Raw genomic sequence first — 27798 nt, forward strand, 5'->3', positions numbered from 1 at the left:
TTTTCCCCCCCCCACTCCTCTTTCCCCCCCCCCCCACCCCCCCCCCACTCCTCTTTCCCCCCTCCCACTCCTCTTTCCCCTCCCTTCCCCCACCACTCCTCTTTCCCCCCCCCCACTCCTCTTTCCCCCCCCCACTCCTCTTTCCCCCCCCCACTCCTCTTTCCCCCCTCCCACTCCTCTTCCCCCCCCCCACTCCTCTTCCCCCCCCCCACTCCTCTTCCCCCCCCCCCACTCCTCTTCCCCCCTCCCACTCCTCTTCCCCCCTTCCACTCCTCTTTCCCCCTTCCCCCGCTGTTTCTCCCCTCCACTGCTCCCTCTCCCCTCCCTGCTCCCATCCAGCCTGTGGACCCACAGCTCCTTTCCCTTCTGTTGCCTGTCCTGCAGCTGGATCAGATCTGCATCTCCTTCGACAATGGCAAAACCACCATGAACTTCATCGAGGCAGCCCTGGTGATCCAGGGCTCTGCCTGCATCTATAGCAGGAAGGTGAGGCAGTGAGTTTGCCCCCTCTTTCACCCCTCAGGCCCCTGATACTGAAGCCGAGCTGGGATGTAACAAGGACAAAGGGCAGTGAGAGGATGCAGTGTAGGATCCCTAAATCCCAGCCCCTGATGTGCTGGGGCTGCCAAGCCTGGAAAGGAACAAGTGTGCTGCTGTCCATCACCTTTCCTCTCTAGAGGTTGGGACAAAACAAAGCTCCCTTCCCCCAAATCCTGCCTCAGGGTGGCTTAAGGAGAGAAAGAAAAGGGAGGTGATGGAGAAGCTGCAGCTGCATGGGGAGAAGAGTCCAGCAGAGTGGGTTCCCTGGAGCTGCTGCCTCCCCCTCCCAGAGCCTGTCTGCTCTTTTGCAGGTGGAGTATCTCTATTCCCTGGTCTACCAGACCCCTTGACTTCATCTCCAATAAAAAGTGAGTAAAGGAGAGGGAGAAGCCCTCAGGGAGGCTGAGTCCTTCCCCCATCCTGCCCTCTCTGCCCCCAGGGACGAGGAGGGGGCTCAATCCCAGGCCCTGGACCCCTGCTCTGGCACTGGAGCAAACCTAATGCAGCCTCAGTCTGCAGCCCTGGGAGAAGCTCTTTGGAGCAGGAGAATGTGGGTGCAGGAAAGGCCCCTGGTGAGACTGAGCAGGAAACAGAGGTCTCCCGCGTGCCTCGGGGTTTGTCTGTGCCTTGGCTGCAGAGAGCTGGGTGCTGCTGCCCTTGAGCTGCCCCGTGGGACTCCCCTTGCCAGCCTGGCACTGGCTCCTCAGCACATTCCCTGACCAGGGAGGGTGACATTTGGAGAAGGGACAAATCACAGCATCCCAGCATGGTGGGGGGCTGGCAGGGCCCTGCAGAGCTGCTGCAGCCCCAGCCCCTGCCCCCAGCAGCTGCCCCTGGCTCAGGGGGCACAGGAACGTGTCCAGCTGGGGTTGGAAACCTCCCTGAGAAGGAGCCCTCCACACCCTCCCTGACCTAATGAGACCCCCCTGAGCTCAGCTTCTGTTGCCCAGGCTCAGCAGCCCCAGGGCTGCAGCCTTTCCTCCTCACACACATCTTGCAGCCCCTCAGCATCTCAGCAGCCCTGCACTGGCCTCTCTGCAGCCCTTCCTGGCTCTCTGCAGCTGGGCAGCCCAACACTGGCCACAGCCCTGCAGATGAGGCCTCAGCAGATGCAGGGGGGTTGGGGGAACCTGTGCTGCTGCCCCCCAGATCCCCACAGCGTGTTTTGCTCCCTGACTCAGGCGGGGAGAAGCAGCCCAGCTCCCTGGGGCCAGATGGCAGGATGCTGATGCCACCTTCGGGCCGAGGCAGGAGGAGGAGGTGAGAAGGGGTGTATGTGGGGAGCCCCTGTCCTGCTGCAGCAGCTCAGGAGATGCCACACTGGTGCCTCCTGCCTCTGGGGAGGGTCCCGGGGTGACCATGGCTGGGCTCTCTCAGCAGTTCCTCTCCCTGGATGACATCCAGGACATCAGCCAGGCAAGCGTGGACATGAGGAAGGACCATGAGCCCAATGTAAGAGGAGTTGCTCTCCTTCTCTGTCCCTTCCCTGTGGTGGGGTTGCCCTGGCAGAACCCCACAGGTGCCCAGGGATGGTGGCTGGCCTGGCCCAGCTCTGTGGGGTGGTGGCACCCATGCCATGCTGTGCCATGCCTCCTTTGCCTCTGCAGGCCATCAGCATCGTCCCTCTGACTCCCATGTCTCTGGTGCCCCCAGAAGAGGCTGAGAAGAGAGAAAACCCTCTGTTCAGGTGAAGGGCCCCTCACTGCAACCCCCTGGCTTCCCCCCAGGTTGGGCTTTCCCTGTGCTGGGGGGAGGGTTGGGACTGCTCCCCACTGCTGGGGTCTTGGGGCTGGGGCTTCGGGTCTGTTTCCCACTGCCAAAGCAGGGGCTGGGGCATTGGGGCTGCTCCCTGCTGCTGGGGCTTTGGGGCTGGAGCTTTGGGGCTGCACCCCACTGCCTAGAGCAGGGGCTGGGGCATTGGGGCTGCTCCCTGCTGCTGGGGCTTTAGGGCTGGGGCTTTGGTGCTGGGGCTTTGGGGTTGCTCCCCACTGCCAGGGCAGGGGCTGGGACTTTGAAGCTGGGGCTTTGGGGCTGCTTCCTGCTGCTGGGGCTTTAGGGCTGGGGCTTTGGGGCTGTTTCCCACTGCCAAAGTAGGAGCTGGGGCTTTGGGGCTGGGGCTTTGGGGCTGTTTCCCACTGCCAAAGTAGGAGCTGGGGCTTTGGGGCTGGAGCTTTGGGGCTGCTTCCCACTGCCTAGAGCAGGGGCTGGGGCTTTGAGGCTGGGGCTTTGGGGCTGCTCCCTGCTACCAGGACAGGGGTTTGGGGACAGCCCAGAGGGACAGGGCAGAGCCTGGGCTCGGGTTTGTGCCCTCAGCCGGAGAGGGGAGCTCCTGGGCAGCCGCAGGGATTTCCGGATGAACACGTGCACGCCCCACGCCAGCGGCGCCTTCCTGCTGGAGCTGGCCGGGCTCTCGCCAGCCTGCCCCTGGGCACCACGGCAGCAGCGCAGCCCTGGCAGCGTGGCAGGTACAGGGGGCTGCCTGTGGGGGGCTGGGGGTGGCACCATGGGCTGGGGACACCCTGGGGTGCAGGGGAGGGCTCCTCATTGCAGAGATGGGTCACAGAACCACAGGATCCTTTATGCTGGAACGGCCCCTGGAGCTGCTGCAGTGCCAGCCCTGACCCCTCACCCTGCCCCAGCCAGTGCTGACCCACAGCCCTCAGCACCTCACCCCAGGGCTTTGGGGTCCCTCCAGGGCTGGGCACTCCCCCAGCTCCCTGGGCAGCCTGGCACAGGGCTCACACCCCTCTCAGGGACACAGTTCTGCCTCAGCTCCAGCCTCAAGCTCCCCTGGGGCAGCTCCAGCCCCTTTCCTCTTACCCTGTTCATTCATTACTTCATTTTCCCTCAGAAATCCACCAAAACTCCACTTTTCCCCTCAAAACAACATCAAAACCCAACTTTCCCCTCAGAAGTCCACCAGAACCACACCTTTTCCCCTAAAACACCACCAAGACCCCACTTTTCCCTCAGAACCACAGACTCATGTGGGTTGGAGAAGCCCCTGGAGCTGCTGCAGCCCCAGCCCTGCCCTCACCCTGCCACAGCCAGCACTGACCCACAGCCCTCAACACCTCAGCCCCGTGGCTTTGGGGTCCCTCCAGGGCTGGGCACTCCCCCAGCTCCCTGGGCAGCCTGGCACAGGGCTCACACCCCTCTCAGGGAAACAGTTCTGCCTCAGCTCCAGCCTCAGCCTCCCCTGGGGCAGCTCCAGGCCCTTTCCTCTGGGGCTGTTGCTCATGGCTGGGGAGCAGAGCCCGACCCCCAGCTCCCTGCAGCCTCCTGGCAGGGAGTGGCAGAGAGTGCTCCTGGCTCCCCTCAGCCTCCTCTGCTCCAGCCTCAGCACCCCCATTCCCTCAGCCCCTGCCCTTGTGCTCCAGCCCCTGCTCCAGCTCTGTGCCATGGCCCTGGCTGGGAAGGGGGAGCCCTGAGGCTGCTCTGTGACAGCAGCTCTGCTGTGGGGGATGCTGATTGCTGGGGTGGCCACTGACCCCTCCACTCTGTTACCTCTCCAGGAGCCACATCCCCTGGCCTCGCTGGCCCTGCTGAGGCCCCTGTGCAGGCGCTGAGCTTCTCCGAGGAGGGAGGTGAGCTGGGTGTCAGGCCGGGCTGCAGTGGCCATGGCAAGTGGAGCTCACAGGGAACCCCTTGGTAGATGGGCTGGAAATGGGGCACCCAGAGGCTTTTGACTCTTCACATCCTCCCCAGGGGCTGCAGGACCAGAGGATGAGGACAGTGGAGGGGAAAATCTGCCTGGGGACCAGGAGGATGATGTGGAAATGGCTGTTGGCACCGCTGACGAGCACGTGGAGGCACAGAGGGTGAGTTCCTCACTACAACAGGGACACTGAGGGGCTGCAGCTGGGGCAGGGGCTGGAGCACAAGGGGCTGGGCAGGGGCTGAGGGAATGGGGGTGTTGAGGCTGGAGCAGAGGAGGCTGAGGGGAGCCAGGAGCACTCTCTGCCACTCCCTGCCAGGAGGCTGCAGGGAGCTGGGGGTCGGGCTCTGCTCCCCAGCCATGAGCAACAGCGCAAGAGGAAAGGGGCTGGAGCTGCCCCAGGGGAGGCTGAGGCTGGAGCTGAGGCAGAACTGTTTCCCTGAGAGGGGTGTGAGCCCTGTGCCAGGCTGCCCAGGGAGCTGGGGGAGTGCCCAGCCCTGGAGGGACCCCAAAGCCCTGGGCTGAGGTGCTGAGGGGTCAGTGCTGGCTGTAGCAAGGTGAGGGCTCAGGGCTGGGGCTGCAGCAGCTTGAAAGGCTTTTGCAACCCCACTGAGTGTCTGAGTGTGGGCAGGGGCTGGGGAGCAGTGCTGTGCTGCCAGGGCTGTGGGGAGCTCACAGCCTCTCTGTGTCTGGCAGGGCACAGCCCAGCTCAGGGGCTACGTGCTGCGGGAACGAGCCCCCGCCAAGGAGCCTGAAGCCCACGTCAAGGTAGGGGCCGAGTCCCTGAGCCCGCAGTGGGGGGGCTTGGGGACACCCCTGCCCTCCAAACACCCTGCTGCCCACGGTGGTGGCCCACGTGGCTCCTGAGTGCCCAGCCTGGGCTGCCACAGGGAGCTTTGCCATCATCCCCTGTGCCCCCTGTGCTGCCAGGAGCTGGATCTGTGGCAGAGCCTCGACCCCTTCAGCGACTCGGAGGACAAACCCTTCCAGAAAGGTACTGGAGGTGTCCAGGGCTGCTCCCACAGCTCCCTGTGCCATGGGGCCTGCCAGGGCAGCTCATCCGCCCCATCTCTGCCCCCAGGGAGGCCTTTCCTGGTGCCACAGGGCCTGGACGACGTGGTGGGGGGCAAGAGGAAGAGGAAGGGGCCACAGAAGCTGCAGGACTTCATGAAGTGGTTCTCTGCAACCTGTGAGTTTGGTGGAGGCTCCTCAGGAGGTCTCCAACCCCAGCTGGACATGTTCCTGTGCCCCCTGAGCCAGGGGAAGCTGCTGGAGCAGGGGCTGGAGCTGCAGCAGCTCTGCAGGGCCCTGCCAGCCCCACCTCTCAGGGACTGTGTGTGATTCTGTGGCTGTGGTGTTTCCCTCAGGACTCTGCTCTGCCAGGAGGAGCTTTGCCCAAGCCCCTCTGCCCTGGGTGCCCTGGTCCTGCCAGTCCCATGGCATCTCTTGCCTATGCTCTGGGCTTTGCTGGAGCTGCCCAGGCACCTCCCTCCCGTGGCCTGTGTGGGATGTGAGTGGCCTTGGTGGGCCCAGGGTCCCCTCTCCAGGTGCCCCACTGAACTGTGGCTCCTTGGGGAAGGGGCAGCTGGGCAGAGCCCCCCCAGCTCCAGGCCCCTCACCCTACTCCTGGCAGGGCTGGAGCTTTAGGGGGAGAGCCAGAGGTGCCAGGGTGGCTGTGGGAGGAAGGGGAGAGGGGGTCTGGAGGTGACCCCAGGTCCTGGCAGCCTGTGGCATTAACCCCTTCCTGTCCCCTCAGACAATGACAGCACAGACTGCAGGACCACCAAGAGGAAAGGGCCAACATTTGCAGGTGAGGAGGAGTCCTGTTCCTGCAGCAGCCCCCAGCTCTGGCTGAAGGAAGCCACGCTTGTGCTGGCTGCAGGGATCCCCCGTGCCAGGGGCTGGGGGGCAGGGACAGGGCTGGGGGGCAGGGACAGGGCTGGCTGCTGCAGCCACAGCCGTGCTGGGGCAGAGAGAAAGGCTGCTGTGGCACCATGGGGGGTGGCTGTGGTGTGCCAGGGCAGGGGCTGGGGGCTGCAGGGGGCGCTGTGCCCACCCCAGGGTGCAGAGGAGCACTCCCCAGGGCCCTGTGTTCCCCCCAGACCTGGAGGTGCTGTACTGGAAGCAGCTGAAGGAGCGTGTGGCCGCACAGAGGAAGCTGCGGAGCCAGGCGGTGAGTGGGCACAGGCTGGGGGGGGCACCTGGGGCACGGGGGGGTTGGGGTCTGGCACCCTCCCACCCCTCCTGCAAGCCCCCCACCCCTGGCACTGGGGGCTGAGGGCTGCTGTCTGCCAGTGGACACTGTGTGAGGAGGAGCTGCCTTTGCTGGATGAGGAGCGCGGGGCTGATGGCGATGAAGGAGCAGGTACCCCTGTCCCCTCCTGCCCCCTCCTGCCCCAGCCAGCCCTGGGGGGGTCCCGGGGGGGCACTGAGGGAATCCCCTCTCCCAGCAGAAGACTTTGCAGAGCACGAGGAGCTCCAGGATGAGGCCCCAGAGGATCTGGCGGATGGAGCCCTGGGTGAGTGCTGGCAGAGGGGCTGTGGCCGGGACAGGCTCCTGCTGCCCCCCACCCCACTGTCCCCCATCCTGCTGCCCAGGGGGGTGTCCCCTGTCCCCCCACGTGCTGGGGGGTGTCTGTGGTGTCACTGCTACTGACTGTTTCCCCTGCAGCTGCCCCTGACCTGAGCGCTCTGGGCTATGAGGAGCTGGTGCGCAGGAACGTGGTAGGTGCTGAGCTCTGGGGTGGGGGGTGCCCAGTCTCCCTGGGGCAGGTGGGGATTGCATCCCAAGGCCCCCGGGGCCCTGCACCCCCCTCCCCATTGCCCCCCACCCCCTCCCCACTGCCCTCCACCCCCTCCCCACAGGAGCTGTTCATCGCCGACTCCCAGAGGTACGCGCAGGAGACGGAGCTGTCGCAGCACGTGCGGCGCTGGGAGGAGCGGATGGGGCCGCTGCTGCAGGAGCAGGCAGGGACCTGGGGCTGTGGGAGGGGGCTGGTGGGGGTCGTGGCAGCCCCTTCCCCACGCTGAGCCTGGGCTGTGCCCGCAGGAGGAGCGAGGGGCCTTCGACATCCACGGCTACGGGGACGCGGTGGCGGCGGCGTGCGGGGCGCTGGGGCAGTGGCGGCCCTTCGCCAGCCTGGTCGCGGGGCGGCCGCCCTTCGAGGTGTGCAGGTACCTGCTGGCCTCGCTGCAGCTGGTGAGTGTGGGCAGGGGGGGCTTGGGCTCACCCTGAGAGACACCCTTCCCCCCTCCCAGGCCTCCAAACAGCCCTTTTCCCTCCCCAGGCCAACGACTACGTGGTGGAGCTGGCGCAGGACGCGGGGCTGGAGCAGGCGCTGGACACGCTGCGGCTGCGGCTGCTCACGCAGAGGCGCCCGCACGAGCGCTTCCGCACCTTCCAGCCCCCCTCTGCCTGCCCCTGAGACCCCCAGCCCTGCCCCTCAGACCCCCAGCCCTGCCCCCCTCAGCAATAAACCCCCACCCTGGGAAAGGCTCTTGGCTGCTGTGGTGGGGAGGGAAAAGCCCCTTCCCAGGGGACGGCGCTGAGGGGGCTGTAGTGGGGGCAGGGGGTCCTTGGCCACCCACCCCAGTGTCCTTTACCCCTGGGCTGGGCCTTGGGGGCTGTGGGATGGGGTAAGGACCCCCTTACAGGACCCCCACACTCCAGAGGGGATTCAGTGGCCCCAGAGGGGAGCCCTCGGTGCTTGCTGGCGGGGGTGGGGCTGTGGCCCCTGGCCCATGTGGGACCCCTCTGGTGCCCAAAGGTGGGGACACAGCCTGAGGGAGAGCACATGGCTCAGGTGGGACCCCTACAGACCCCAGGAGGTTCCCCACACTCCCAGGGGACTCCCTCACAGCTTTTGTAGTGCCCCTGTGGGACCCCCATGGTCCATGTGGGACCCCCATCACCTCCAGTAAGTCCCCACAGGACCCCTGTCCCCCAGCACCAGCCTCCCCTGTGGTGTCTCCTGCAGTGGGGCAGCCCCATGCCCATGGCTACCTGCACCCCCACACCAGCCCTGGCACCCCTGCCACATGGCCCCACAGCCCCGCACCAACCCTGGCACCCCTGCCCCATGGCCCCACAGCCCCAGAGGCTGGCCCACAGCACCAGCTCCAGCTGCCCAGTGGTTTGTTGTGTGGGTGCCATAGTAACTGGGGAGGAGAGGCTGGACGGAGCTCAGCACGGTGGGGTGAGGGGGCTCAGCCCTGCTGGGACCTCGGGGGGCTGGAAGTACATCCCTGGGGGCTGTACCCTGGGGTGCAGGGGGCTGGATCCGTGGGATCCTGGGGGCTGGATCCATGGGGGCCTGGATGCTGTACGCTGGGGTCTTGGGTGCTGGGACTGGCTCCATGGGGTGCAGGGAGCTGGATCTGTGGGGTGCAAGGGGCTGAATCCTTGGGGTCCTGTGGGCTGGATCCATGGGGTCTTGGGTGCTGTACGCCGGGGGCTGGATCCATGGGGTCCTGGGTGCTGTACCCTGAGGTGCAGGGAGCTGACTCCATTGGGTGCAGGGTGCTGTACCCTGGGGTGCAGGGGGCTGGATCCGTGGGGTGCTGGGGCTGGATCTGTGGGGCACTGGGGGCTGTACCCTGGGGTGCAGGGGGCTGTATCCTTGGGGTGCTGGGGCTGGATCCGTGGGGTGCTGGGGCTGGATCCGTGGGGTGCAGGGGGCCGTACCCCGGGGTACCAGCTTTCCCCCCCGGGGCTGTCAGGGGTGTTGAGCAGTGCTGGGCTTTAGGGGGGGAGCCCCCAGAGCCCCCCCAGCCACTGTAACCCCCCCTCACCCCACCATCAGCGTGCCGGGGCTGGGAACTCGCACGTGGCTCCACGGGCAGCCGGTGGGTGAGGGTCGGCGCGGGGGTCTCGCCATGCCCGCCGACGCCTGGGTGGGCAGCTGGCGGCCGCACCGGCCCCGCGGCCCCATCGCGGCTCTCTGCGGCAGCCCCGGGCCCAAGTACGGGCTCCCCAGCAGCGTGGGTGAGTCGGGGGCCGGGGAGGGGGCTGGAGCCGGGGTTGGGGGTCCCGCCGCCCACCCAGCCCCCCGCCGCCCGCCCAGGCTTCCTGCAGCACGACCCGTCCCGCGCCCGCGCCCCCGCCTACAGCTTCGGGCTGCGGCCGGGCGGGGGGCGGCGCGACGGGACCCTCGGGCCCCGCTACCTGCTGCCCCCCGGCTCCGGCGCCCGGCCCCGGGCTGAGCCCCCCGCATGGTCCCTCCGCGGCCGCCCCCGCGACCCGCCGCCCCCCGCCACGCCGGGCCCAGGTGAGGGGGGCTCTGGGGGGGGAAGGCAGGGATAGGGACCCCCCTCAGCAGCAGCTGAGCCCCCCGCCCGCTGCCCCCCAGGCTGCTACTCGCCGGAGCGGGCCGGCAGCTTGATCTTCCCCTCGGCGCCCGCCTGTGCCCTCCACGGCCGCCCCCGGCACAGCAGCGGCCCCCAGACGCCGGGTAGGAGAGGTGGGGGCTGGGCTGAGACCCCCCAACAGCCCCTGGGCTCAGCAGCCCCCGACCCCCTGGCTGGGCCGGGCTGGGACCCCCAGCACCCTCTGCCTGAGAGGCCCATCGTCCCCTCAGCCAAGTTCCATCATCATCATCCTCGGGCTGGATCCACTATCCCCAGTCTGAGCCCTCCAGTATCCCTAGTCTGAGCCCCCCAACAACCCCAGTCTAAGCCCCTCAATATTCCCAACCTGAGCCCCCCAACAGCCCCAGTATGAGCCCCTCAACAGCCCCAGCCTGAACCCCTCAACAGCCCCAGCCTGAACCCCTCAATATCCCCAGTCTGAGCCCCCCAACAGCCCCAGCCTGAGCCCCCAATATCCCCAGCCTGAGCCCCTCAATATCTCCAGTATGAGCCCCCCCAGCATCCTGTCTGAGCCCCCCAGCATCCCCAGCTTGAGCCTCCCAGCATCCCCAGCCTGAGCCCCCCAACAGCCCCAGTATGAGCCCCCCAGCATCCCCAGCCTGAGCCCCCAACAGCCCCAGCCTGAGCCCCCCAATATCCCCAACCTGAGCCCCCCAGTAGCCCCCGTCTGAGTCCTTCATCATCTCCCAGCTGGGTCCTCCCCTCATCCCTGAGCTGCATCCCCCCATCATCTCCAGTCTGAATCCCCCATCACCCCCAGGAGAGGCCCCTCCATCATCCCCAGTCTGAGCCCCCATCCCCAGGCTGGATCCCCCCCATCACTCCCAGGCTGAGCCTCCCCCTCGTCCCTGGGCCAAGCCCCCCATCATCCCCAGGAGGGACCCTCCCATCATCCCTGGGCTGACCCTTCCCTCCCCACCTCCCCAAGGGGGTTCCCCCCTCGCCCCAGCCCTGGCAGGGCCCTGCTGAGCCCCCTGCCCCCCAGGCCCTGCAGCCTACCAGCTGCCCCCCATGCTGGGGCCACGTGTGGTGAGCAAGAGCTCAGCCCCCAACTACTCCATGTTGGGCCGCAGCAACGTGGGCGCCTTCTACCAGGACCTGTGCAAGGTGGGGGCTGGGGGGCAGCGAGGGGGAGGCTGAGGGGCTGTGGGGAGGTGGGAGTGAGGGAAGTGATGTCAGGGGGGATGGGAATGTGGGGGGATGGGGAGCTGAGGGATTGGGTGCTGACAGGCTGGGGCATCAAGGGGAGCAGAGGCAGGGGGCAGGTGTGTTAAGGGCTGGGGTACCAAAGGGATGGGGGTACCAAGGGGCTGAGGTACCAAAGGGATGGAGGCACTAAGGGGCTGTGGGAACTGAGGGGCTGAGGTACCAAAGGGATGGGGATAAATACCAGGGCTGGGAGACACCAAGGGACTGGGAACACCAGGGCTGGGAGTACAGAGAGGATGGGGATACAGAGGGGCTGGAGGTACCAGGGCTGGGGTACCAAAGAGATGGGGGCAACAGGACTGGGGAACAGACTGCTGGGGGTACCAGGGCTGGGGGCACCAGGGCTGGGGCACTGAGGGGCTGTGGGTACAGAGGGGTGGGGGCACCAAGGGACTGGGAGCACCAGGGCTGGGGGCAGTAAGGGACTGGGGGCACCAGGGCTGGGGTACCAAAGGGATGGAGGCACCAAGGGGCTGTGGGAACTGAGGGGCTGAGATACCAAAGGGATGGGGATGCCAAGGGGCTGGGAGCACCAGGGCTGGGGGTACAGAGGGGATGGGGATATGGGGGAGCTGGGGGTACCAGGGCTGGGGTACCAAAGGGATGGAGGCACCAAGGGGCTGCGGGAACTGGGGGGCTGAGATACCAAAGGGATGGGGATGCCAAGGGGCTGGGAGCACCAGGGCTGAGGGGCACCAAGGGGCTGAGGTACCAAAGGGATGGGGGTGCAGAGGGGTGGGGGTAGCCAGGGCTGGGGGCACCGAGGGGTGGGGGTAGCCAGGGCTGGGGGTGCAGAGGGGTGGGGGTAGCCAGGGCTGGGGGTGCAGAGGGGTGGGGGCACCGAGGGGCTGTGGCACCGGAGCCCCGTGTCCCTGGGCCGTGCCGCTGCCCAGACGCCGGGGCCGTGCTGCTACCGGCCGGTGGCTGCCGACGTGTACAAGCGCCGGGCGCCGCGGTTCAGCCTGACGGCGCGGAACAGCCTCCCCGGAGACAGCAGCAGCAAACCCGGGCCCGCAGCCTACAGCCCCCAGCAGGTGAGGGCCCCACGGGGGTCCCGGGGGGCTGGGCGGGGGGCGCCTGGAGCCGCCAGGCCCTCACTGCCCCGTCCCCCCTCACAGCCCAGCCGGCGGCGGGGCCCGAGCTTCGGCATCCGGCACTCGGAGTACGTGACCCCCCTGATGGTGGATGTGCTGGACTGAGCGGGAGGGGAGGGCAGAGGGTCCCCTGGGGCACCACCCGTGGCACAACACGACCGACTCCAGCCAGAGCCGCTGCCCCGATGCTCCTGTCCCGCTGCTCCAGCCCTGGCACCGCAGCAACCCACAGAGCCCTGGGTGTGGGGTGTGCAGGGCCCTGCAGAGCTGCTGCAGCCCCAGCCCCTGCTCCAGCAGCTGCCCCTGGCTCAGGGGGCACAGGAACGTGTCCAGCTGGAGCTGGGAACCTTGAGCAGGAGCCTCCACACCCTCCCTGGGCAGCCTGGGCCAGGGCTCCCTCCCCTCAGCACCAAAGGACTTGCTCCTCCTGGCCCAGGGGTACTGCCTATGAGCCAGCTCAGGGGAACCTCATGTCCCAGAGTCGGGGTGCACTGGCTCCCCCAGGTTGCCTTTGTCCCAGCCTGTGCAGGAGACCTCAGCAAAGCCAGACAGGGGAACAGCACCAAGCTGCAGCCCCATGGCCAAGGCAGCGTGTGCCACGGCCCACAGGGGCACTGGCCATTCCCTGGCTCCACCACATCCCCACCAGCTGCCCAGGGCCCATGTCTGACACCTTCTGGGTGGTTGTGTGACCCTATCCCATCCCCATCCCATCCCATTCCCATCCCCATTCCCATCCAATCCCATCCTCTCCATCCTATCCCATCCCATCCCCATTCCCATCCCATCCCATCCCGTTCCCATCCCCATTCCCATCCAATCCCATCCTCTCCATCCTATCCCATCCCATCCCATCCCCATTCCCATCCAATCCCATCCTCTCCATCCTATCCCATCCCCATTCCCATCCCATCCCATCCCGTTCCCATCCCCATTCCCATCCAATCCCATCCTCTCCATCCTATCCCATCCCATCCCCATTCCCATCCAATCCCATCCTCTCCAGCCCATCCCATGCCCATCCCATCCCCATTCCCATCCCATCCCATCCCCATCCCATCCCATTCCATCCATCCCACCCCACTCCCTGTCCCAGTGGGCACAGGGCTGAGGCTGCAGCAATCCCCATCTGGGGCAGGATGGGTGCTGCTGGGTGCTGGTGCCCAGCTCACCATGCCACAGCCTCATGGCTGTGCTGGGACTGATCACTCTCAGTGCTCCCTGTGCCCATCCCACTGCCACCAGGGCCAGGCTCTGCCCATGTGTCCCCACATCGAGTGCTCATCCCCCCCACCCCCATTGCACCAGGACCCTCAGCAGATGCCCACCCAGACCCCTGACCTGTGTGTCCCCCATGGACCAGGGCTGGCTCAGTTCTGGGAGGGGGCACAGTCACCCCACACGGGGCCTCAGGGCATGGGTGGCACTGGGGGGTATCAGCTGTGGGGGGGCATTTGTCAGCAAAGTGCTGTGGGACACCCCCTTGCTGAGGGAGCTGGGGGGCTGTGGGGGCTCTGGGAGCTGTGGGTATTGTAGGAGCTGTGGAAGCTGTGGGTGCTGTAGCAGCCGTGGGAGCTGTAGGAGCTGTGGGTGCTGGGTGCTGTAGGAGCTGTGGAAGCTGTGGGTGCTGTGGGTGCTGTAGGAGCTTTGGGTGCTGTAGGAGCTGTGGGTGCTGTAGGAGCTTTGGGTGCTGTGGGTGCTGTAGGAGCTGTGGGTGCTGTGGGAGCTGTGGGTGCTGTAGGAGCTGTGGGTGCTGTAGGAGCTTTGGGTGCTGTGGGAGCTGTGGGAGCTGTGGGAGCTGGATGCTGTAGGAACTGTGGGAGTTGTAGGAGCTGTAGGAGCTGTGGGTGCTGTGGGAGCTGTGGGAGCTGTGGGAGCTGGGTGCTGTAGGAGCTGTGGGAGCTGTGGGTGCTGTAGGAGCTGTGGGAGCTGGGGGTGCTGTGGGAGCTGTGGGTGCTGTGGGAGCTGGGTGCTGTAGGAGCTGTGGGAGCTGTAGGAGCTGTGGGTGCTGTGGGTGCTGTAGGAGCTGTAGGAGCTGTGGGAGCTGTGGGAGCTGTGGGAGCTGGGTGCTGTAGGAGCTGTGGGAGCTGTGAGTGCTGTAGGAGTTGTAGGAGCTGTGGGTGCTGTAGGAGCTGTGGGAGCTGTGGGAGCTGGATGCTGTAGGAACTGTGGGAGTTGTAGGTGCTGTAGGAGCTGTGGGTGCTGTGGGAGCTGTGGGAGCTGTGGGAGCTGGGTGCTGTAGGAGCTGTGGGAGCTGTGGGTGCTGTAGGAGCTGTGGGAGCTGTGGGAGCTGTGGGTGCTGTAGGAGCTGTGGGAGCTGGGGGTGCTGTGGGAGCTGTGGGTGCTGTGGGAGCTGGGTGCTGTAGGAGCTGTAGGAGGTGTGGGTGCTGTGGGTGCTGTAGGAGCTGTGGGTGCTGTGGGTGCTGTAGGACCTGTGGGTGCTGTACGAGCTGTGGATGCTGTAGGAGCTGTGTGTGGGGACGCTGAGGCTGTGCAGAGCCCTCGGGCATCACCTGCGGTTGCCTCGGGGACAATGGGGGTGCTGAGGGTCCCAGCGCTGCCACCCGCTCACCCACCCACCAACCCCCCCACTCCAGCCTCTCCCTGCCCGGTCCGATGCTCGCTGCCCCCGGGCCAAAGTCCAGTGCCAGGCTGGCAGCCTGGGCAGAGCGGTGCGGGCCGGGCAGGAGCGGGGAGTGGGCTGCGGGAGCTCGGGGATGGCCGCCCAGCCCTCCCTGCCCGGCCTCATCCGCAAGAAGCGGGACGGGGAGCGGCTGGAGGAGCGGGACATCCAGAGCTTCGTGCGCTGCGTGACCGACGGCACGGCGCAGCAGGGCCAGATCGGTGGGCACCCGGGGGAGCGGGGGGCGGGCACACGGCCCGCGGGCAGCGCTGGCGGGGGGCAGGACGGGGGTCGTGGCACTGGGAGGCGCGGGGTGGGCGTTGCGGGCACAGGGATGCGGTGGGGCACGGACGAGGCACGGCCGGGACAGAGCTGGGGAGGGGAGAGGGGGGCATTGCGGGGGTCCCGGCACGGGGACACGGCGGTGGGACACACGGGGGGACACGGCCGGAGCGGGGAGGGAGGGTCTCGGCAGTTTGAGGGGGGTGAGGGGCACAGAACAGCCAACCCCCGGGATGGGGTCGTGGCTGGGGACCACCCCGGGGGAGCAAGGCGAGCGCAGCCTCGGGCCGGGGCTGTGGGAGGCGGGGGGCTGCCGCGCCCGGGGGGGGTGTCCGGGAGGGGGTCTCAGCCCGCCGGGCCGTGCCCCCAGGCGCTATGCTGATGGCCATCCGGCTGCGGGGCATGGACACGGCCGAGACGCTGGCGCTGACGCGGGCGATGGCGGCGTCGGGGCGGGCGCCCCCCTGGGCGCCGCGGTGGCGCGGGCTGCTGGCCGACAAGCACTCCACGGGCGGAGTGGGCGACAAGGTCAGCCTGGCGCTGGCCCCGGCCCTGGCCGCCTGCGGCTGCAAGGTGAGCGAGGGGCGCCGTGCCGGAGCGGCCGGGCGGGGGTCCCGATGTGCCCCCCGCACCCACCGCCTGCCCCCGCAGGTGCCCATGATCAGCGGGCGCGGGCTGGCACACACCGGCGGCACCCTGGACAAGCTGGAGGCCATCCCCGGCTTCTGCGTCACCCAGAGCCCCCAGCAGGTTGGAGTGGGGAGGGGGCACCGCGGGCACGGGGGGAGCGGGGGTCCCGTGGGTGCGAGGTGCTGGTGGGACATGGGGTGCTGGTGGGGTGTGGGGTGCAGGATGCAGATGGGATGTGGGGTGCTGATGTGGTGCTGGTGGTGTGTGGGGTGCTGGCGGTGTGCAGGATACAGACGGGTTGTGGGGTGCTGATGGGATGTGGGATGCAGGATGCAGATGGGATGTGGGGTGCTGATGGGGTGCTGGTGGGGTGTGGGGTGCTGATGGGACACAGGGTGCTGGTGGGTTTTGGGGTGCTGATGGGGTGCAGGGTATTGATGGAGTCTGGGGTGCTGATGGGACCTGAGGTGCTGATGGGACATGGGGTGCTGATGGGGTGCAGGGTGCTGGTGTGGTTTGGGGTGCCAATAGGACGTGAGGGGATGATGAGACATGGGGTGCCGATGGGGTGCTGGTGGTGTGTGGGGTGCTGGTGGTGTGTGGGGTGCTGGTGGTGTGCAGGATACAGACGGGATATGGGTTGCTGGTGGGGTGTGGGATGCAGGATGCAGATGGGATGTGGGGTGCTGATGAGGTGCTGGTGGGGTGTGAGGTGCTGATGGGGTGCAGGGTATTGTTGGAGTCTGGGGTGCTGATGGGACCTGAGGTGCTGATGGGACATGGGGTGCTGATGGGGTGCAGGGTGCTGGTGTGGTTTGGGGTGCCAATAGGACGTGAGGGGATAATGAGACATGGGGTGCCTATGGGGTGCTGGAGGGTTTTGGGGTGCTTCTGGGACACTGGATGCTGATGGGATGCAGGATCCTGGTGCGGTTTGAGGTGCCAATGGGACGTGAGGTGCTGACGGGACACGGGGTGCTGACGGGGTTTGGGGTGCCCACGGGACATGGGATGCTGACGGGCTTTGGGGTGCCCACGGGACATGGGGCGCTGACGGGCTTTGGGGTGCCGCTGGCCCCACAGATGCTGAGCATCCTGGAGCAGGTGGGCTGCTGCATCGTGGGGCAGAGCGAGGAGCTGGCGCCCGCTGACCGGGTGCTGTACGGGCTGCGGGACGTCACGGCCACCGTGGACAGCCTCCCGCTCATCGTCGGTACGAGGGGGCGGGGGGCCACGGGCGCCCGGCTGGGTGCGCGGGGAAAGGGGGCGGCGGTGCGGGGGTGAGGGCAGTGGCCGCAGCTGCAGCCCCCGGCCGCAGCCTCCATCCTCAGCAAGAAGGCGGCGGAGCAGCTCTCGGCGCTGGTGCTGGACGTCAAGTTCGGGAGCGCGGCTCTGTGCCCCACGCAGGACAGCGCGCGGGAGCTGGCCCGCAGCCTGGTGAGCCCCCGCTTCATCCCCCGCGCCGGGACACCGCACCGGGACACCCCTTGCCCCGCCTGGCTACTGCCGGCCCCGCCTGGCTACCGCATTGAGCCACCCCTGCCCCTGCCTGGCTACCGCACCGGGCACCGCCTGGCCATCCCGTCGGGCCACCCCTAGCCGCGCCTGGCTACTGCCGGCCCCGCCTGGCTACCGCACCGGGTCACCCTCGTCCCCGCCTGGCTACCGCAACCGGGCATCCCCCGATCCCTCCTGGCTACCGCACCGGGTCACCCTCGTCCCCGCCTGGCCACCGCAATCGGGCATCCCCCGGCCCCGCGTGGCCACCGCAACCGGGCATCCCACGGCCCCGCCCGGCTACCGCCCCGACCTCGCCTGGCCACCGCACCGGGCCGGCCCCGGCCCCGCGTGGCCACCGCACCCTCCCCCGCCCCGCGCAGGTGGCGGTGGGCGAGCAGTTGGGCATCCGCACGGCCGCGGTGCTGAGCCGCATGGACCAGCCCCTGGGCCGCTGCGTGGGCAACTCGCTGGAGGTGCTGGAGGCCCTGGAGTGCCTGGACGGGGGCGGCCCCCCCGACCTGCGGGAGCTCGTCACCACGCTGGGTCAGCCACGGGCACGGGGGGGCACAAGGGAGGGACGGGGTGGGCACGTCACAGGATCAACGCACACGAGTCTCCTGCTCCGCATCCCCCCTCCCCAGCCTCGGGGTCCCTCTCGCCCCCAGCCCATGACCCTGGGGACCTGCCCTGTGTCCCCCCCTTTCAGCCTCAGGGTCCGTCCCTGCCCCCCCTCAGCACTCCTGCCCCCCTGTGCCCCTCTACACACCACAGGGTCCTGCCCCATGGCCCCATCCTGCCAGCTCTCCCCAGCCTGGCACTCACTGCCCTCATCCCCCCCAACACCCCCCCATTGCCCCCTGCCCCTCCTCAGGCCCCCAACGCCCTGCCTGCCCCCCAGCCCCTTCCCCAGAGCCGCTGCTTCTGACCCACCCTGCCTGGGGAGTGGGTGAGGGGGGTCCCCAGCCACAGGGAACCTGGGTGGGGGTCTCAGCCACAGGGAGCTCAGCCCTGGGGTACCCAAGTGAGTGAGGGTCCTAGTTGCAGGGTGGTGGTGGTTGGGTGGAGGTCCCAGCCACAGGGTGCCCATTGGGCGGGGGTCCGAGCCGCGGGGTGATGGTTGGTTGGGGGTCGCAGCCATGGGGTGCCTGTTGGGTGGGGGTCCCAAGCACAGGGTACCCATTGGGTCGGGGTCCCAGCTGCAGGGTGGTGGTTGGGTGGGGGTCGCAGCCACGGGGTGATGATTGGGCGGGGGTCACAGATGCAGGGTGTCCGTTGGGCGGGGGTCGCAGGCGCGGGGTGATGGTTGGGTGGGGGTCGCAGATGCAGGGTGTCCGTTGGGCGGGGGTCGCAGGCTCGGGGTGATGGTTGGGTGGGGGTCGCAGGCGCGGGGTGCCATGCCCGTGCCCGTGCCCGCAGGGGGGCTGCTGCTGTGGCAGTGCGGGCTGGCCGGGGCGGCGGAGCAGGGCCGGGAGCGCCTGGGGAGGGCTCTGGACGACGGCTCGGCCCTGCGCACCTTCGAGGCCATGCTGGGGGCTCAGGGGGTGCCCCCCGACACCGCCCACCGCCTCTGCGCCGGGACCCCCCCCCAGCGCCGCCAGCTGCTGGGGCAGGCGAGTGTCTGCGAGGAGCTGCCCGCGCTGCAGGGAGGTGGGCGCTGCACCACGGCCCCCCAAACCCACCCCACCCCACTCCTCTGGGGGGCCGGGGGCTGCCCCAGTGCCCCATCCCCTCCAGCCCGTGCCCCCCACCCTTCCGCAGGGCTCCCCTGGCTTGCTCCCCCCACCCCAGAATCCCTGCCTGCACCCCACGTCCCCACGGCTGGAGCTGCCCCAGGCCCCACTCGGGTTCTGCATCCCCCCGGGGCCCTGCCTGTGCCAGCCCCTGCCCCACACTCCCCACTCCTGCGGCTTCTGCAACCCCCCTGACCCCCATCCTCGGAGTCCTTGACCAGACCCCGACCCCCCCCAATCCTGAGGCTCCAACACCCCCCTGTCCTGGACCCTGTTCCACTTGAGCCCCCTGACCCCCATCCCCGGGGTCCCTGCCCCACACCCTCCTCACTCCTGCAGCTTCTGCATCCCCCCTGGCCCTCATCCACCCGGGTCCCTGCCCAGACCCCCCCATTCCTGCAGCTTCTGCGACCCCCCTGCACCCCCCGACCCCCATCCCCGGGTCCCTGCCCCAGATACCTCCCTCATTAGCGGGGCTCCAACACCCCCCTGCCTCAGAGCCTGTCCCCGTTTGAGCCCCCCCACCCACACCCCCGTTCCGGGCCTCTCCCCAGGTTGGGTGCAGGGGGTGGACGCGCTGCCCCTCGCCCAGGTCCTGCACGAGCTGGGGGCCGGCCGGGCGCGCGCCGGGGACCCCATTAACCCCCGCGTGGGCGCCGAGCTGCTGGTGAGCCCGGGACAGCAGCTGAGGGAAGGTAACGGAGGGGAGCGGCGGGAGGAGGGGTCTGACCGGGGCGGGAGGGGGTCTGACCGGGACCCTCCCCCTCTGCAGGCGACCCCTGGCTGCGCGTGCACCACGACGGCGCGTTGAGCGGCGACGGGCGCCGGACCCTGCAGCGGGCGCTGCGCGTGGCACCGGAGCCCACCCGCCAGCGCCCCCCGCGCGTGGCCGAGACCATCCTGCCCGGGACAGCCCGGGACGGCTGCTGAGCCCACCCACAGCCCCCCGAACAACCCGGGACAGCCGCTGAGACCACCCTCAGCCCCTGAGCCCGCCCCCAGCCCCCCGAACAACCCGGGACAGCCGCTGAGACCACCCTCAGCCCCTGAGCCCACCCACAGCCCCCAGGACAGCCCGAGACAGCCACTGAGCCCACCCTCAGCCCCTGAGCCCACCCACAGCCGCTGAGCCCACCCACAGCCCCCGGGACAACCCGGGACAGCCCAGGACAGCCGCTGAGCCCACTACCAGCCCCTGAGCCCACCCACAGCCCCCTGGACAGCCTGGTACAGCCGCTGAGCTCACCCCCAGACCCCAAGACAGCCCGGGATGGTCGCTGAGCCCACCGCCAGCCCCCGGGACAGCCCGGGATGGTCCCTGAGCCCCTCCAGGACAGCACAGGACGCCCGCTGAGCCCACAGCCAGCCCCCAGGGCGGGTGTTGAGCCCCGCCGCCAGCCCCCAGGACAGTCTGAGGTGGCTCCTGAGCCCACCCCTAGCCCCTGGGACCGCCACTGGCCCTGCAACCAGCCCCCGGGACGGCCGCAGAGCCCCCGCTGCGGTGAGTGTCGGGGCCACGGTCAGTGTCGAGGTCACGGTGTGTGGGGGGGTCATGGTCAGTGTCGGGGATCACAGTCAGTGTCGGGTGTGTGTGTGTGTGTCACGGTCAGTGTTGATGTCATGGTCAGTTTTGGGGGTGTCACGGTCAGTGTCGGGGGTGTGTGTGTGTGTCACGGTCAGTTTTGGGGGTATCACGGTCAGTGTCGGGGTCATGGTCAGTTTTGGGGTGTCACGGTCAGTGTCGGGGTCACGGTGGGGTCACGGTCAGTTTTGGGGGTGTAACTGTCAGTGTCGGAGTCACGGTCAGTTTTGGGGGTGTAACTGTCAGTGTCGGAGTCACGGTCAGTTTTGGGGGTGTCACGGTCAGTGTCGATGTCATGGTCAGTTTTGGGGTGTCACAGTGTCGGGGTCACGGTGGGGTCACGGTCAGTGTCGATGTCACGGTCAGTTTTGGGGGTGTCACGGTCAGTGTCGGGGTCCCGTTCGCGCGCCCCGCTGCGGGCTGCCGCCGCCGCGCATGCGCAGGGCGGGGCGGGGCGGGGCTGTGTGTGCGCGCGCGCGGCCCCTCCCCCTTCCCGCGGCACATCCGCGTCGGCGCGCGCCGGGAGCTGCGGGGGTCGCACCGGGGCCGAAGGTCAGCGGGGGACAGCGGGGCACCGGGGGGTACCGGGGCACGGCGCGGGGTGGGAGGGCGGCGGAGAGAATGGGGGAGAGGGGGCGAAAGGGGGCTGGAGGCAGCGAAGCGCGGGGGAGGAACGGGGCTGGGGGCTGGGCTGGGGTCAAAGGGCAGCGGGAGCTGGAGGCGATGGGGGGTGGGCTGAGGGCAACGAGACAGGCAGGGCAGGGGTCAGAGGGCGTGGGAGAGGGAGGGTTTGGGAGTCAAAGAGCAGGAGGAGGGGGGGTAGGGCTGGGTTAGGGGGGTGAAAGGGGGAAGGGGTTGGGGGTCACAGGGCAGGAGGGGGGTGAAAGAGGGGTCACAGGGCACGGGGGGGCAGGGCTGGGGGAGAGGGGCAGAGGAGTGAAGGGGCACAGGGGGCAGGGCTGGGGGAGAGGGGCAGAGGAGTGAAGGGGCACAGGGGCTGGGGGAGAGGGGCAGAGGAGTGAAGGGGCACGGGGGGCAGGGCTGGGGGAGAGGGGCAGAGGGGTACTCAGAAGGCAGCGGGGTCAGACGGCCCTGCGGTCCGGCTCAGGGGGTCCCGGTGCGGGCTGGGGGTCGTGTCTGTGTCCCGGGATGCCCGTCCCACGCCATCCCCTGCGCCCCCAGCCCCGCCATGCTGCGGGCCCTGCTGGCCGCCCGCTGCCTGTGCCGCCCCGTCCCGCGGCTCCCCCCGCCGCCGCGGCGCTGCCGGGGGTCGTCCCGGCCGGGGGAGCCGGCGCTGTCGCTGTCGCAGCGGCTGGCGGCGGTGGCGGCGGCCGCGGGGCTGGCGGGGGCCGGCTGGCTGTGGCTGCGGGAGCAGAAGGAGCGGCGGCGGCAGCGGCGGCGGCGGGAGGAGCTGCGGGAGCTGGCGCTGGGCCGCGGCGATTTCCAGCTGCAGGACCACACCGGGCGGCCGAGGAGCAAAGCCGACTTCCTCGGGCGCTGGGTGCTGCTGTACTTCGGCTTCACGCACTGCCCGGACGTGTGTCCCGAGGAGCTGGAGAAGCTGAGCCGGGCGGTGGAGCTGCTGGAGAGGCAGCCGAGGCTGCCGGCGCTGCAGCCGCTGTTCATCACGCTGGACCCCGAGCGCGACGACGCGGCGGCTCTGCGGCGCTTCCTGCGCGGCTTCCACCCGCGGCTGCTGGGGCTCACGGGCACGGCCGACGCCATCGCCAGCGTGGCACGGCAGTTCCGAGTCTACGCCAGCGCCGGGCCCCGGGACGCCGACGGCGACTACATCGTGGATCACACGGTGCTCATCTACCTGCTGGGCCCCGACGGGCTCTTCCTCGACTACTACGGGCGCAGCAAGAGCGAGGCGCAGATCGCGCAGAGCGTGCAGCGGCACATGGAGACCTACGAGCCGCTGCCACAATAAACACGGCTGGGCGTGGACAAACCGGCTCCTGTGGGTTGGGAAAGCTCCTGGAGCGGCTGCAGTCCCAAACCTCACCCTGCCACAGCCAGCACTGACCCCTCAGCACCTCACCCCAGGGCTTTGGGGTCCCTCCAGGGCTGGGCACTCCCCCAGCTCCCTGGGCAGCCTGGCACAGGGCTCACACCCCTCTGAGGGAAACAGTTCTGCCTCAGCTCCAGCCTCAGCCTCCCCTGGGGCAGCTTGAGGCTGTTTCCTCTTGTTCCATCACTTGTGCTGGGGATGTGCCCATCCCTCACCCCCTGCATCCCATCCCTGCCCTGAGCCCACCAGAGCCCACCAGCTGCAGGCAGTGGGCACAATGCTGATGAGGGTGAATGAGCTGTGTGTGTGATTGGGCTCTGACTGGGGGCTGTGGGGCCCTGTCCCAGGAGGTTCCAAGCCTGGAATCACAGAGTCCTTTGGGCTGGGAAAGCTGCTGGAGCCCAACATGGCCAGCACTGACCCACAGCCTCAGCACCTCACCCCAGGGCTTTGGGGTCCCTCCAGGGCTGGGCACTCCCCCAGCTCCCTGGGCAGCCTGGCACAGGGCTCACACCCCTCTCAGGGAAACAGTTCTGCCTCAGCTCCAGCCTCAGCCTCCCCTGGGGCAGCTCCAGCCTCTCTCCTCTTGCCCTGTTCATTCATTACTTCATTTTCCCTCAAAAGTCCACCAAAACTCCACTTTTCCCCTCAAAACAATATCAAAACCCAACTTTCCCCTCAGAAGTCCACCAGAACCACACATTTTCCCCTAAAAGAGCACCAAGACCCCACTTTTCCCTCAGAACCACAGACTCATCTGGGTTGGAGAAGCCCCTGGAGCTGCTGCAGCCCCAGCCCTGACCTCTCACCCTGCCCCAGCCAGCACTGACCCACAGCCCTCAGCACCTCACCCCAGGGCTTTGGGGTCCCTCCAGGGCCCCCCAGCTCCCTGGGCAGCCTGGCACAGGGGCTCACACCCCTCTCAGGGAAACAGTTCTGCCTCAGTTCCAGCCTCAGCCTCCCCTGAGGCAGCTCCAGCCCCTTTCCTCTGGGGCTGTTGCTCATGGCTGGGGAGCAGAGCCCGACCCCCAGCTCCCTGCAGCCTCCTGGCAGGGAGTGGCAGAGAGTGCTCCTGGCTCCCCTCAGCCTCCTCTGCTCCAGCCTCAGCACCCCCATTCCCTCAGCCCCTGCCCTTGTGCTCCAGCCCCTGCCCCAGCTCTGTTAAAGCCTCAGTTGGGTCCCTCTGTCCCTGGCCCCTCGATGCTGTGGGATCCCAAGTCAGGCAGCAAGGCTCTGGGTGCATGGAGCAAAGAACACACAGACCAGGGCAGGCTCAGGGACCTTTACTGCAGCTGGGTGACAGGCAGGGTGGTATCCAGGCTGGCAGGCCTGGTGCTGGGCTCTGCTGGCAGCTTTAGGCGCTGGACTTGCAGATGAAGGGCTTTCTGTCGGTGCAGGGCTCGCTGTGCCACCTCAGAGGCTCTGCAAGGGGAGTGACCATCAGCCCTGGGCTCTGCTGCCCCCCACCATGGCACAGTCATACTGCTGGCACCACACACAGCCTGGGGGGCAGCCCTGGGGACAGCCTGGGCTGGCAGAGGCCATGAGCACTGGTGGGCACAGACCCCAGTGGGCGGGGATGCTGGTGGGCAGGGGTTGCAGTGACTGGGGATGCTGGTGGCTGGGTATACTGGTGGTAATGGGTAACAGTGACTGGGGATACTGGTGGCCATGAACACCAGTGACTGCGGATGCTGGTGGCCACAGGTGCTGGTGACCAGTGATGCCAGTAGCCAGGGATGCTGGTGGCTGGGGGTGCTGGTGGACAGGGATGCTGATGTCTGGGGATGTTGGTGGCCTGGGGTGCTGGTGGCTGGGGTGGTGATAGCTGAGGGTGCTGATGGCCTGGGGTGCTGGTGGCTGGGGTGATGATAGCTGAGGGTGCTAGTGACCTGGGGATGCTGGTGGCCAGGGGTTCTGGTGTCCTGGGTTGCTGGTGGCCTGGGGATAGTGGTGGCCTGGGGTGCTGGTGGCCTGGGGATACTGGTGCCCAGGGTGCTGGTGGCCTGGGGATGCTGGTGTCCGGGGGTGCTGGTGTCCGGGGTGCTGGTGGCCTGGGGATACTGGTGGCCGGGGATGCTGGTGGCCTGGGGTGCTGGTGGCCTGGGGTGCTGGTGGCCTGGGGGTGCTGGTGGCCTGGGGTGCTGGTGGCCTGGGGATACTGGTGCCCAGGGTGCTGGTGGCCTGGGGTGCTGGTGGCCTGGGGATACTGGTGCCCAGGGTGCTGGTGTCCGGGGGTGCTGGTGGACGGGGGTGCTGGTGGCCTGGGGATGCTCGTGGCCTGGGGTGCTGGTGTCCTGGGGTGCTGGTGGCCTGGGGGTGCTGGTGGCTGGGGGTGCTGGTGGCCGAGTGTGCTGGTGTCCTGGGGTGCTGGTGGCCTGGGGATACTGGTGCCCGGGGTGCTGGTGCCGGTGTCCGCACTCACCGCTGAGGTGCCGCAGCGCAGCGCAGCCCGTCCCGGCCGTGCCCGGCTGCCGGTGCCAGGAGCCATAGTCCAGCCGGGAGCCGTCAGCCCAGCGCCAGCGCCGGCTCTGGGGAGGGGACGCCCTGAACCCGGCTGCCAGCGCCGGCCCCGGTCGGGACAGCGGGAGGGGGGCTGAGGGTGCCAGGGGGGGTCCCGGGGCCGCGCTCACCCCCAGGGGCCGGTGGAGGCCGATCCAGGCGCCGTCGTCCCCGTCCTCCTCTTCCTCCTCCTCCTCGTCCGCGGGGCGGGAGCCCAGCAGGGCGGCGATGGCGCGGTGCTGCCCGGCGCTGTGCACCGAGGCCAGCTGGGCACCGCGGCCCAAGCGCTGGCAGAAGGCCTGTGGCGGGCACGGGGTGGCACCGGCCCCAACCCCAGCCCCTGACCCCAAACCAGTCCACAGCCCATCCCCTGCTCCCCAACCCCAGCCCCTGACCCCAAACCAGTCCCACAGCCCACCCCTGATCCCTGACCCCAATCCAGTCCCACAGCCCATCCCCTGCTCCCTGACTCCAATCCAGTCCCACAGCCCACCCCCTGCTCCCTGACCCCAAACCAATCCCACAGCCCACCCCCTGCTCCCCACCCCCTGCTCCCTGACCCCAAACCAGTCCCACAATCCAACCCCTTGTCCCCAACCACAAACCCCAATCCCAGACTCCAATCTCTGGTCCTAGAGCTCAGACTCTTGCTCCCAACCACAACCCCCATCCCAAAACCCCACCCCCTGCTCCCTGCCCTGAAACCACTCCCACAGCCCACCCCCTGCTCCCCAACCGCAAACCAGTCCCACAATCCAACCCCTTGTCTCCAACCACAAACCCCAATCCCAGACCCCAGTCTCTGATCCCAGAGCTCAGACTCTTGCTCCCAACCACAACCCCCATCCCAAAACCCCAACCCCTGCTCTGTGATCCCAAACCCCAGTCCCACACCCCAACTCCTGCTCCCTGACCCCAAACCAGAGTCTCACATGCCAGCCCCTGCTCCCTGACCTGAAACCAGTCTCACACCCTAACCCCTACTCCCTGACCCCAAACCCCAGTCCCACACCCCAACTCCTGCTCCCTGACCCCAAACCAGTGCCACACTCCAACCCCTCGTCCCCGACCACAAACCCCAATCCCAGACCCCAGTCTCTGGTCCCAGAACTCAGACTTTGGTTCCCAACCACAACCCCCATCCCAAAACCCCAACCCCTGCACCCTGACCCCAAGCCCTGTGCCCCCCTTGGCCCCACCAAGGAGGAGGATGGCAGGACCAGTGCTGGACACTCTCCCTTGGCACGGGGTGGCCGTGGTTCCAGTGGGTCCCACACAATGCCAGGACCACAGGCAGAGCCACATCCCCAACCCAGGTGGCACCAGCACCCCTATAACCCCCCCTCCCCACCTGCACCCCAGAAACCCACAAACGCCTTCACCTCTGCTCTCCTCCAGCTCAGCTCCTGTGGGAAGAACCTGTAGCACCCATCTTCAAAGGGCACCCACCCCCAGGTGCAAGCACCTGGCTCCTGCCCTGTGGGGAAAACAAGGGGGGTTGGGGGGATCAGGCAGTGGGGAGGAGTCAGGGGGCAGCGCTGTATCTCCCACCCCAAGCCTGACACTCACCTCGCAGCCGGGGCACGAGCAGGAGGCAGCTCAGCAGCAGGAGCTGCAGCGTCCTCGTGGGTGCCATCTGACACCTCCCTGGGGGGCACAGGGATAGGGTTGGGGGTGCTCAGCCCCACAACCCCATGGGGTGCCTAGCTCACCCCTGGCAGCAGAGGGGTCGTGCAGGGGGTTAACAGGGAGTGGGGAGTTCCCCCAAAGCTTGATGGTGGTGTGGGTGCAGGTGGGGGGGGGGAGGTGGTGCTGCAGTGGTTTGCAGGGGAGCAGCAGTGAGATGGCACCAGGAGGGAAGGGGGGTTGCAGGGGTGTGGGGTGTAGGTGCAGGGTTGGGGGGGGGATACAGGGTTGTGGGGTGTGGGAGAATGTAGGGTGCAAGAGTGTGGGATACAGGTGTTGCAGAGGGGGTACAGGGTGAGGAGAGGCATGGGTGCAGTGTGGGGTGTAGGGGTTGCAGGAGTGCATGGGTGAAGAGTGGAGGGGTGGGGTGCATGGGTTCAGGGGTACAGGGTGCAGGGGTGCAGAGTGTAGACATACAGGGTGCAGGAGTGTAAGTCACAAGGGTGTAGGGTGCAGGGCATGAGGTGCAGAGTATAGAGGTACAGGGTGCAGGGCATGACGTGCAGGGGTGTAGGGGTCCAGGGTCCAGGGGTGCAAGGCAGAAGGGTGCAGATGTGCAGGGTGGGGGTGTGGAGTGCATAGGTACAGGGGTACAGAGTGCAGGGGTGTAAGTCACAAGGGTGCAGGGCACAAGGGTGTAGGGTGCAGGGCATGGGATGTGGGGGTACAGAGTGCAGGGGTGCAGGGTGCAAGGCCAAAGGGTGCAGAGTACAAGGATGCAGGGTGCAGGATGCAATGCACAAGGGTGCAGGGTCCCCTGGGCTGCAGCAGCTGCAGAAAGGGGACGGCTCCCCTGCAGCCCCCTCCCCGCCCTGGGCTCTGGGCACTCACCTGTGTCCCGCGGGCGCTGGGCACGGCAGCAGGCACTGGTTGGGACCCTCGGGCAGCAGCCTGGGGGGATTTTATCCCCGTGCAGAGCGGGGGGTGGGCGGTGGGACACGCCACGGAGCCACCCGAGACGTCAGCCCAGCCCAGGCAAAGGGGCCGCCGCGGCCGGGCGGCTCAGCCCCGCTGCTCCCTTTGATGTGGGGGGACCCGCGTCACCCCCCGAGGGCTCGGCCGTGACGGCTGCCAGAGCCGGGGCTGCGTCTGCAGGAGATGAAAAGAGTTTCCCGGGTGCAGCGAGGTCCCCGCGCCCGCTGACGGGATGTTGGCACCAGAGCCCGGGCTGCCGGTGCTGCCGGGGGGGCTCTGCCAGCGGGACACCCCCGCCACCTGTACCCCCAGCTTGGGACGGAGGGCAAGGCGTGCCCAGCTCCATCCTGGCACCAGGGATGCCCACCCTCATGCCGAGAGGGGGTACAGGGCATGCCCAGCTCCATCCTGCGACAGGGGACAGGGGCATGCTCAGCTCTCTCCTGGGACAGGGGGTAGGGGACGT

At 68.1% G+C, this 27798-nt stretch overlaps 5 protein-coding genes across 5 annotated transcripts; 4 read left to right on the top strand and 1 right to left on the bottom strand.

Moving 5' to 3' along the window:
• The first annotated feature begins 1088 nt into the window (after window positions 1-1088).
• On the top strand, window positions 1089-7674 carry NCAPH2 (non-SMC condensin II complex subunit H2). The gene is given in 19 exon segments (XM_062020341.1): window positions 1089-1112; window positions 1700-1757; window positions 1760-1800; window positions 1918-1992; window positions 2148-2227; window positions 2854-3005; window positions 4056-4127; window positions 4249-4361; window positions 4895-4966; window positions 5129-5192; window positions 5280-5387; window positions 5955-6008; window positions 6301-6371; window positions 6494-6563; window positions 6649-6717; window positions 6870-6922; window positions 7064-7165; window positions 7248-7397; window positions 7486-7674. Coding segments are annotated over 19 exon segments (1566 nt in total). The 3' UTR covers window positions 7624-7674.
• Window positions 7675-9058: 1384 nt separating this feature from the next.
• CIMAP1B (ciliary microtubule associated protein 1B) lies at window positions 9059-11973 on the top strand. Its single transcript, XM_062020352.1, has 5 exons — window positions 9059-9182; window positions 9547-9648; window positions 10551-10672; window positions 11668-11808; window positions 11893-11973. The coding sequence occupies exons 1-5, from the start codon at window positions 9074-9076 to the stop codon at window positions 11971-11973; spliced, it is 555 nt and encodes a 184-aa protein (XP_061876336.1). The 5' UTR covers window positions 9059-9073.
• Window positions 11974-14585: 2612 nt separating this feature from the next.
• TYMP (thymidine phosphorylase) lies at window positions 14586-19704 on the top strand. The gene is made up of 9 exons (XM_062020364.1): window positions 14586-14712; window positions 15144-15346; window positions 15425-15523; window positions 16487-16616; window positions 16722-16840; window positions 17284-17446; window positions 18320-18550; window positions 19188-19328; window positions 19406-19704. Exons 1-9 carry the CDS (start codon window positions 14586-14588, stop codon window positions 19561-19563), a joined length of 1371 nt encoding a protein of 456 aa, XP_061876348.1. The 3' UTR covers window positions 19564-19704.
• Window positions 19705-20700: 996 nt separating this feature from the next.
• LOC133624841 (protein SCO2 homolog, mitochondrial) lies at window positions 20701-22169 on the top strand. Its single transcript, XM_061989590.1, has 2 exons — window positions 20701-20767; window positions 21398-22169. The coding sequence occupies exon 2, from the start codon at window positions 21405-21407 to the stop codon at window positions 22146-22148; it is 744 nt and encodes a 247-aa protein (XP_061845574.1). The 5' UTR covers window positions 20701-20767; window positions 21398-21404; the 3' UTR covers window positions 22149-22169.
• A 1414-nt stretch (window positions 22170-23583) lies between these two features.
• Window positions 23584-26367, bottom strand: LOC133629640 (struthiocalcin-2-like). Its single transcript, XM_062020378.1, has 5 exons — window positions 26269-26367; window positions 26114-26203; window positions 24863-25030; window positions 24655-24760; window positions 23584-23651 (listed from the first exon to the last, which is right to left on the bottom strand). The coding sequence occupies exons 1-5, from the start codon at window positions 26365-26367 to the stop codon at window positions 23584-23586; spliced, it is 531 nt and encodes a 176-aa protein (XP_061876362.1).
• Window positions 26368-27798: the final 1431 nt, after the last annotated feature.

Source organism: Colius striatus, chromosome 1 (assembly GCF_028858725.1).
Source record: "Colius striatus isolate bColStr4 chromosome 1, bColStr4.1.hap1, whole genome shotgun sequence".
Lineage (NCBI taxonomy): Eukaryota > Metazoa > Chordata > Aves > Coliiformes > Coliidae > Colius > Colius striatus.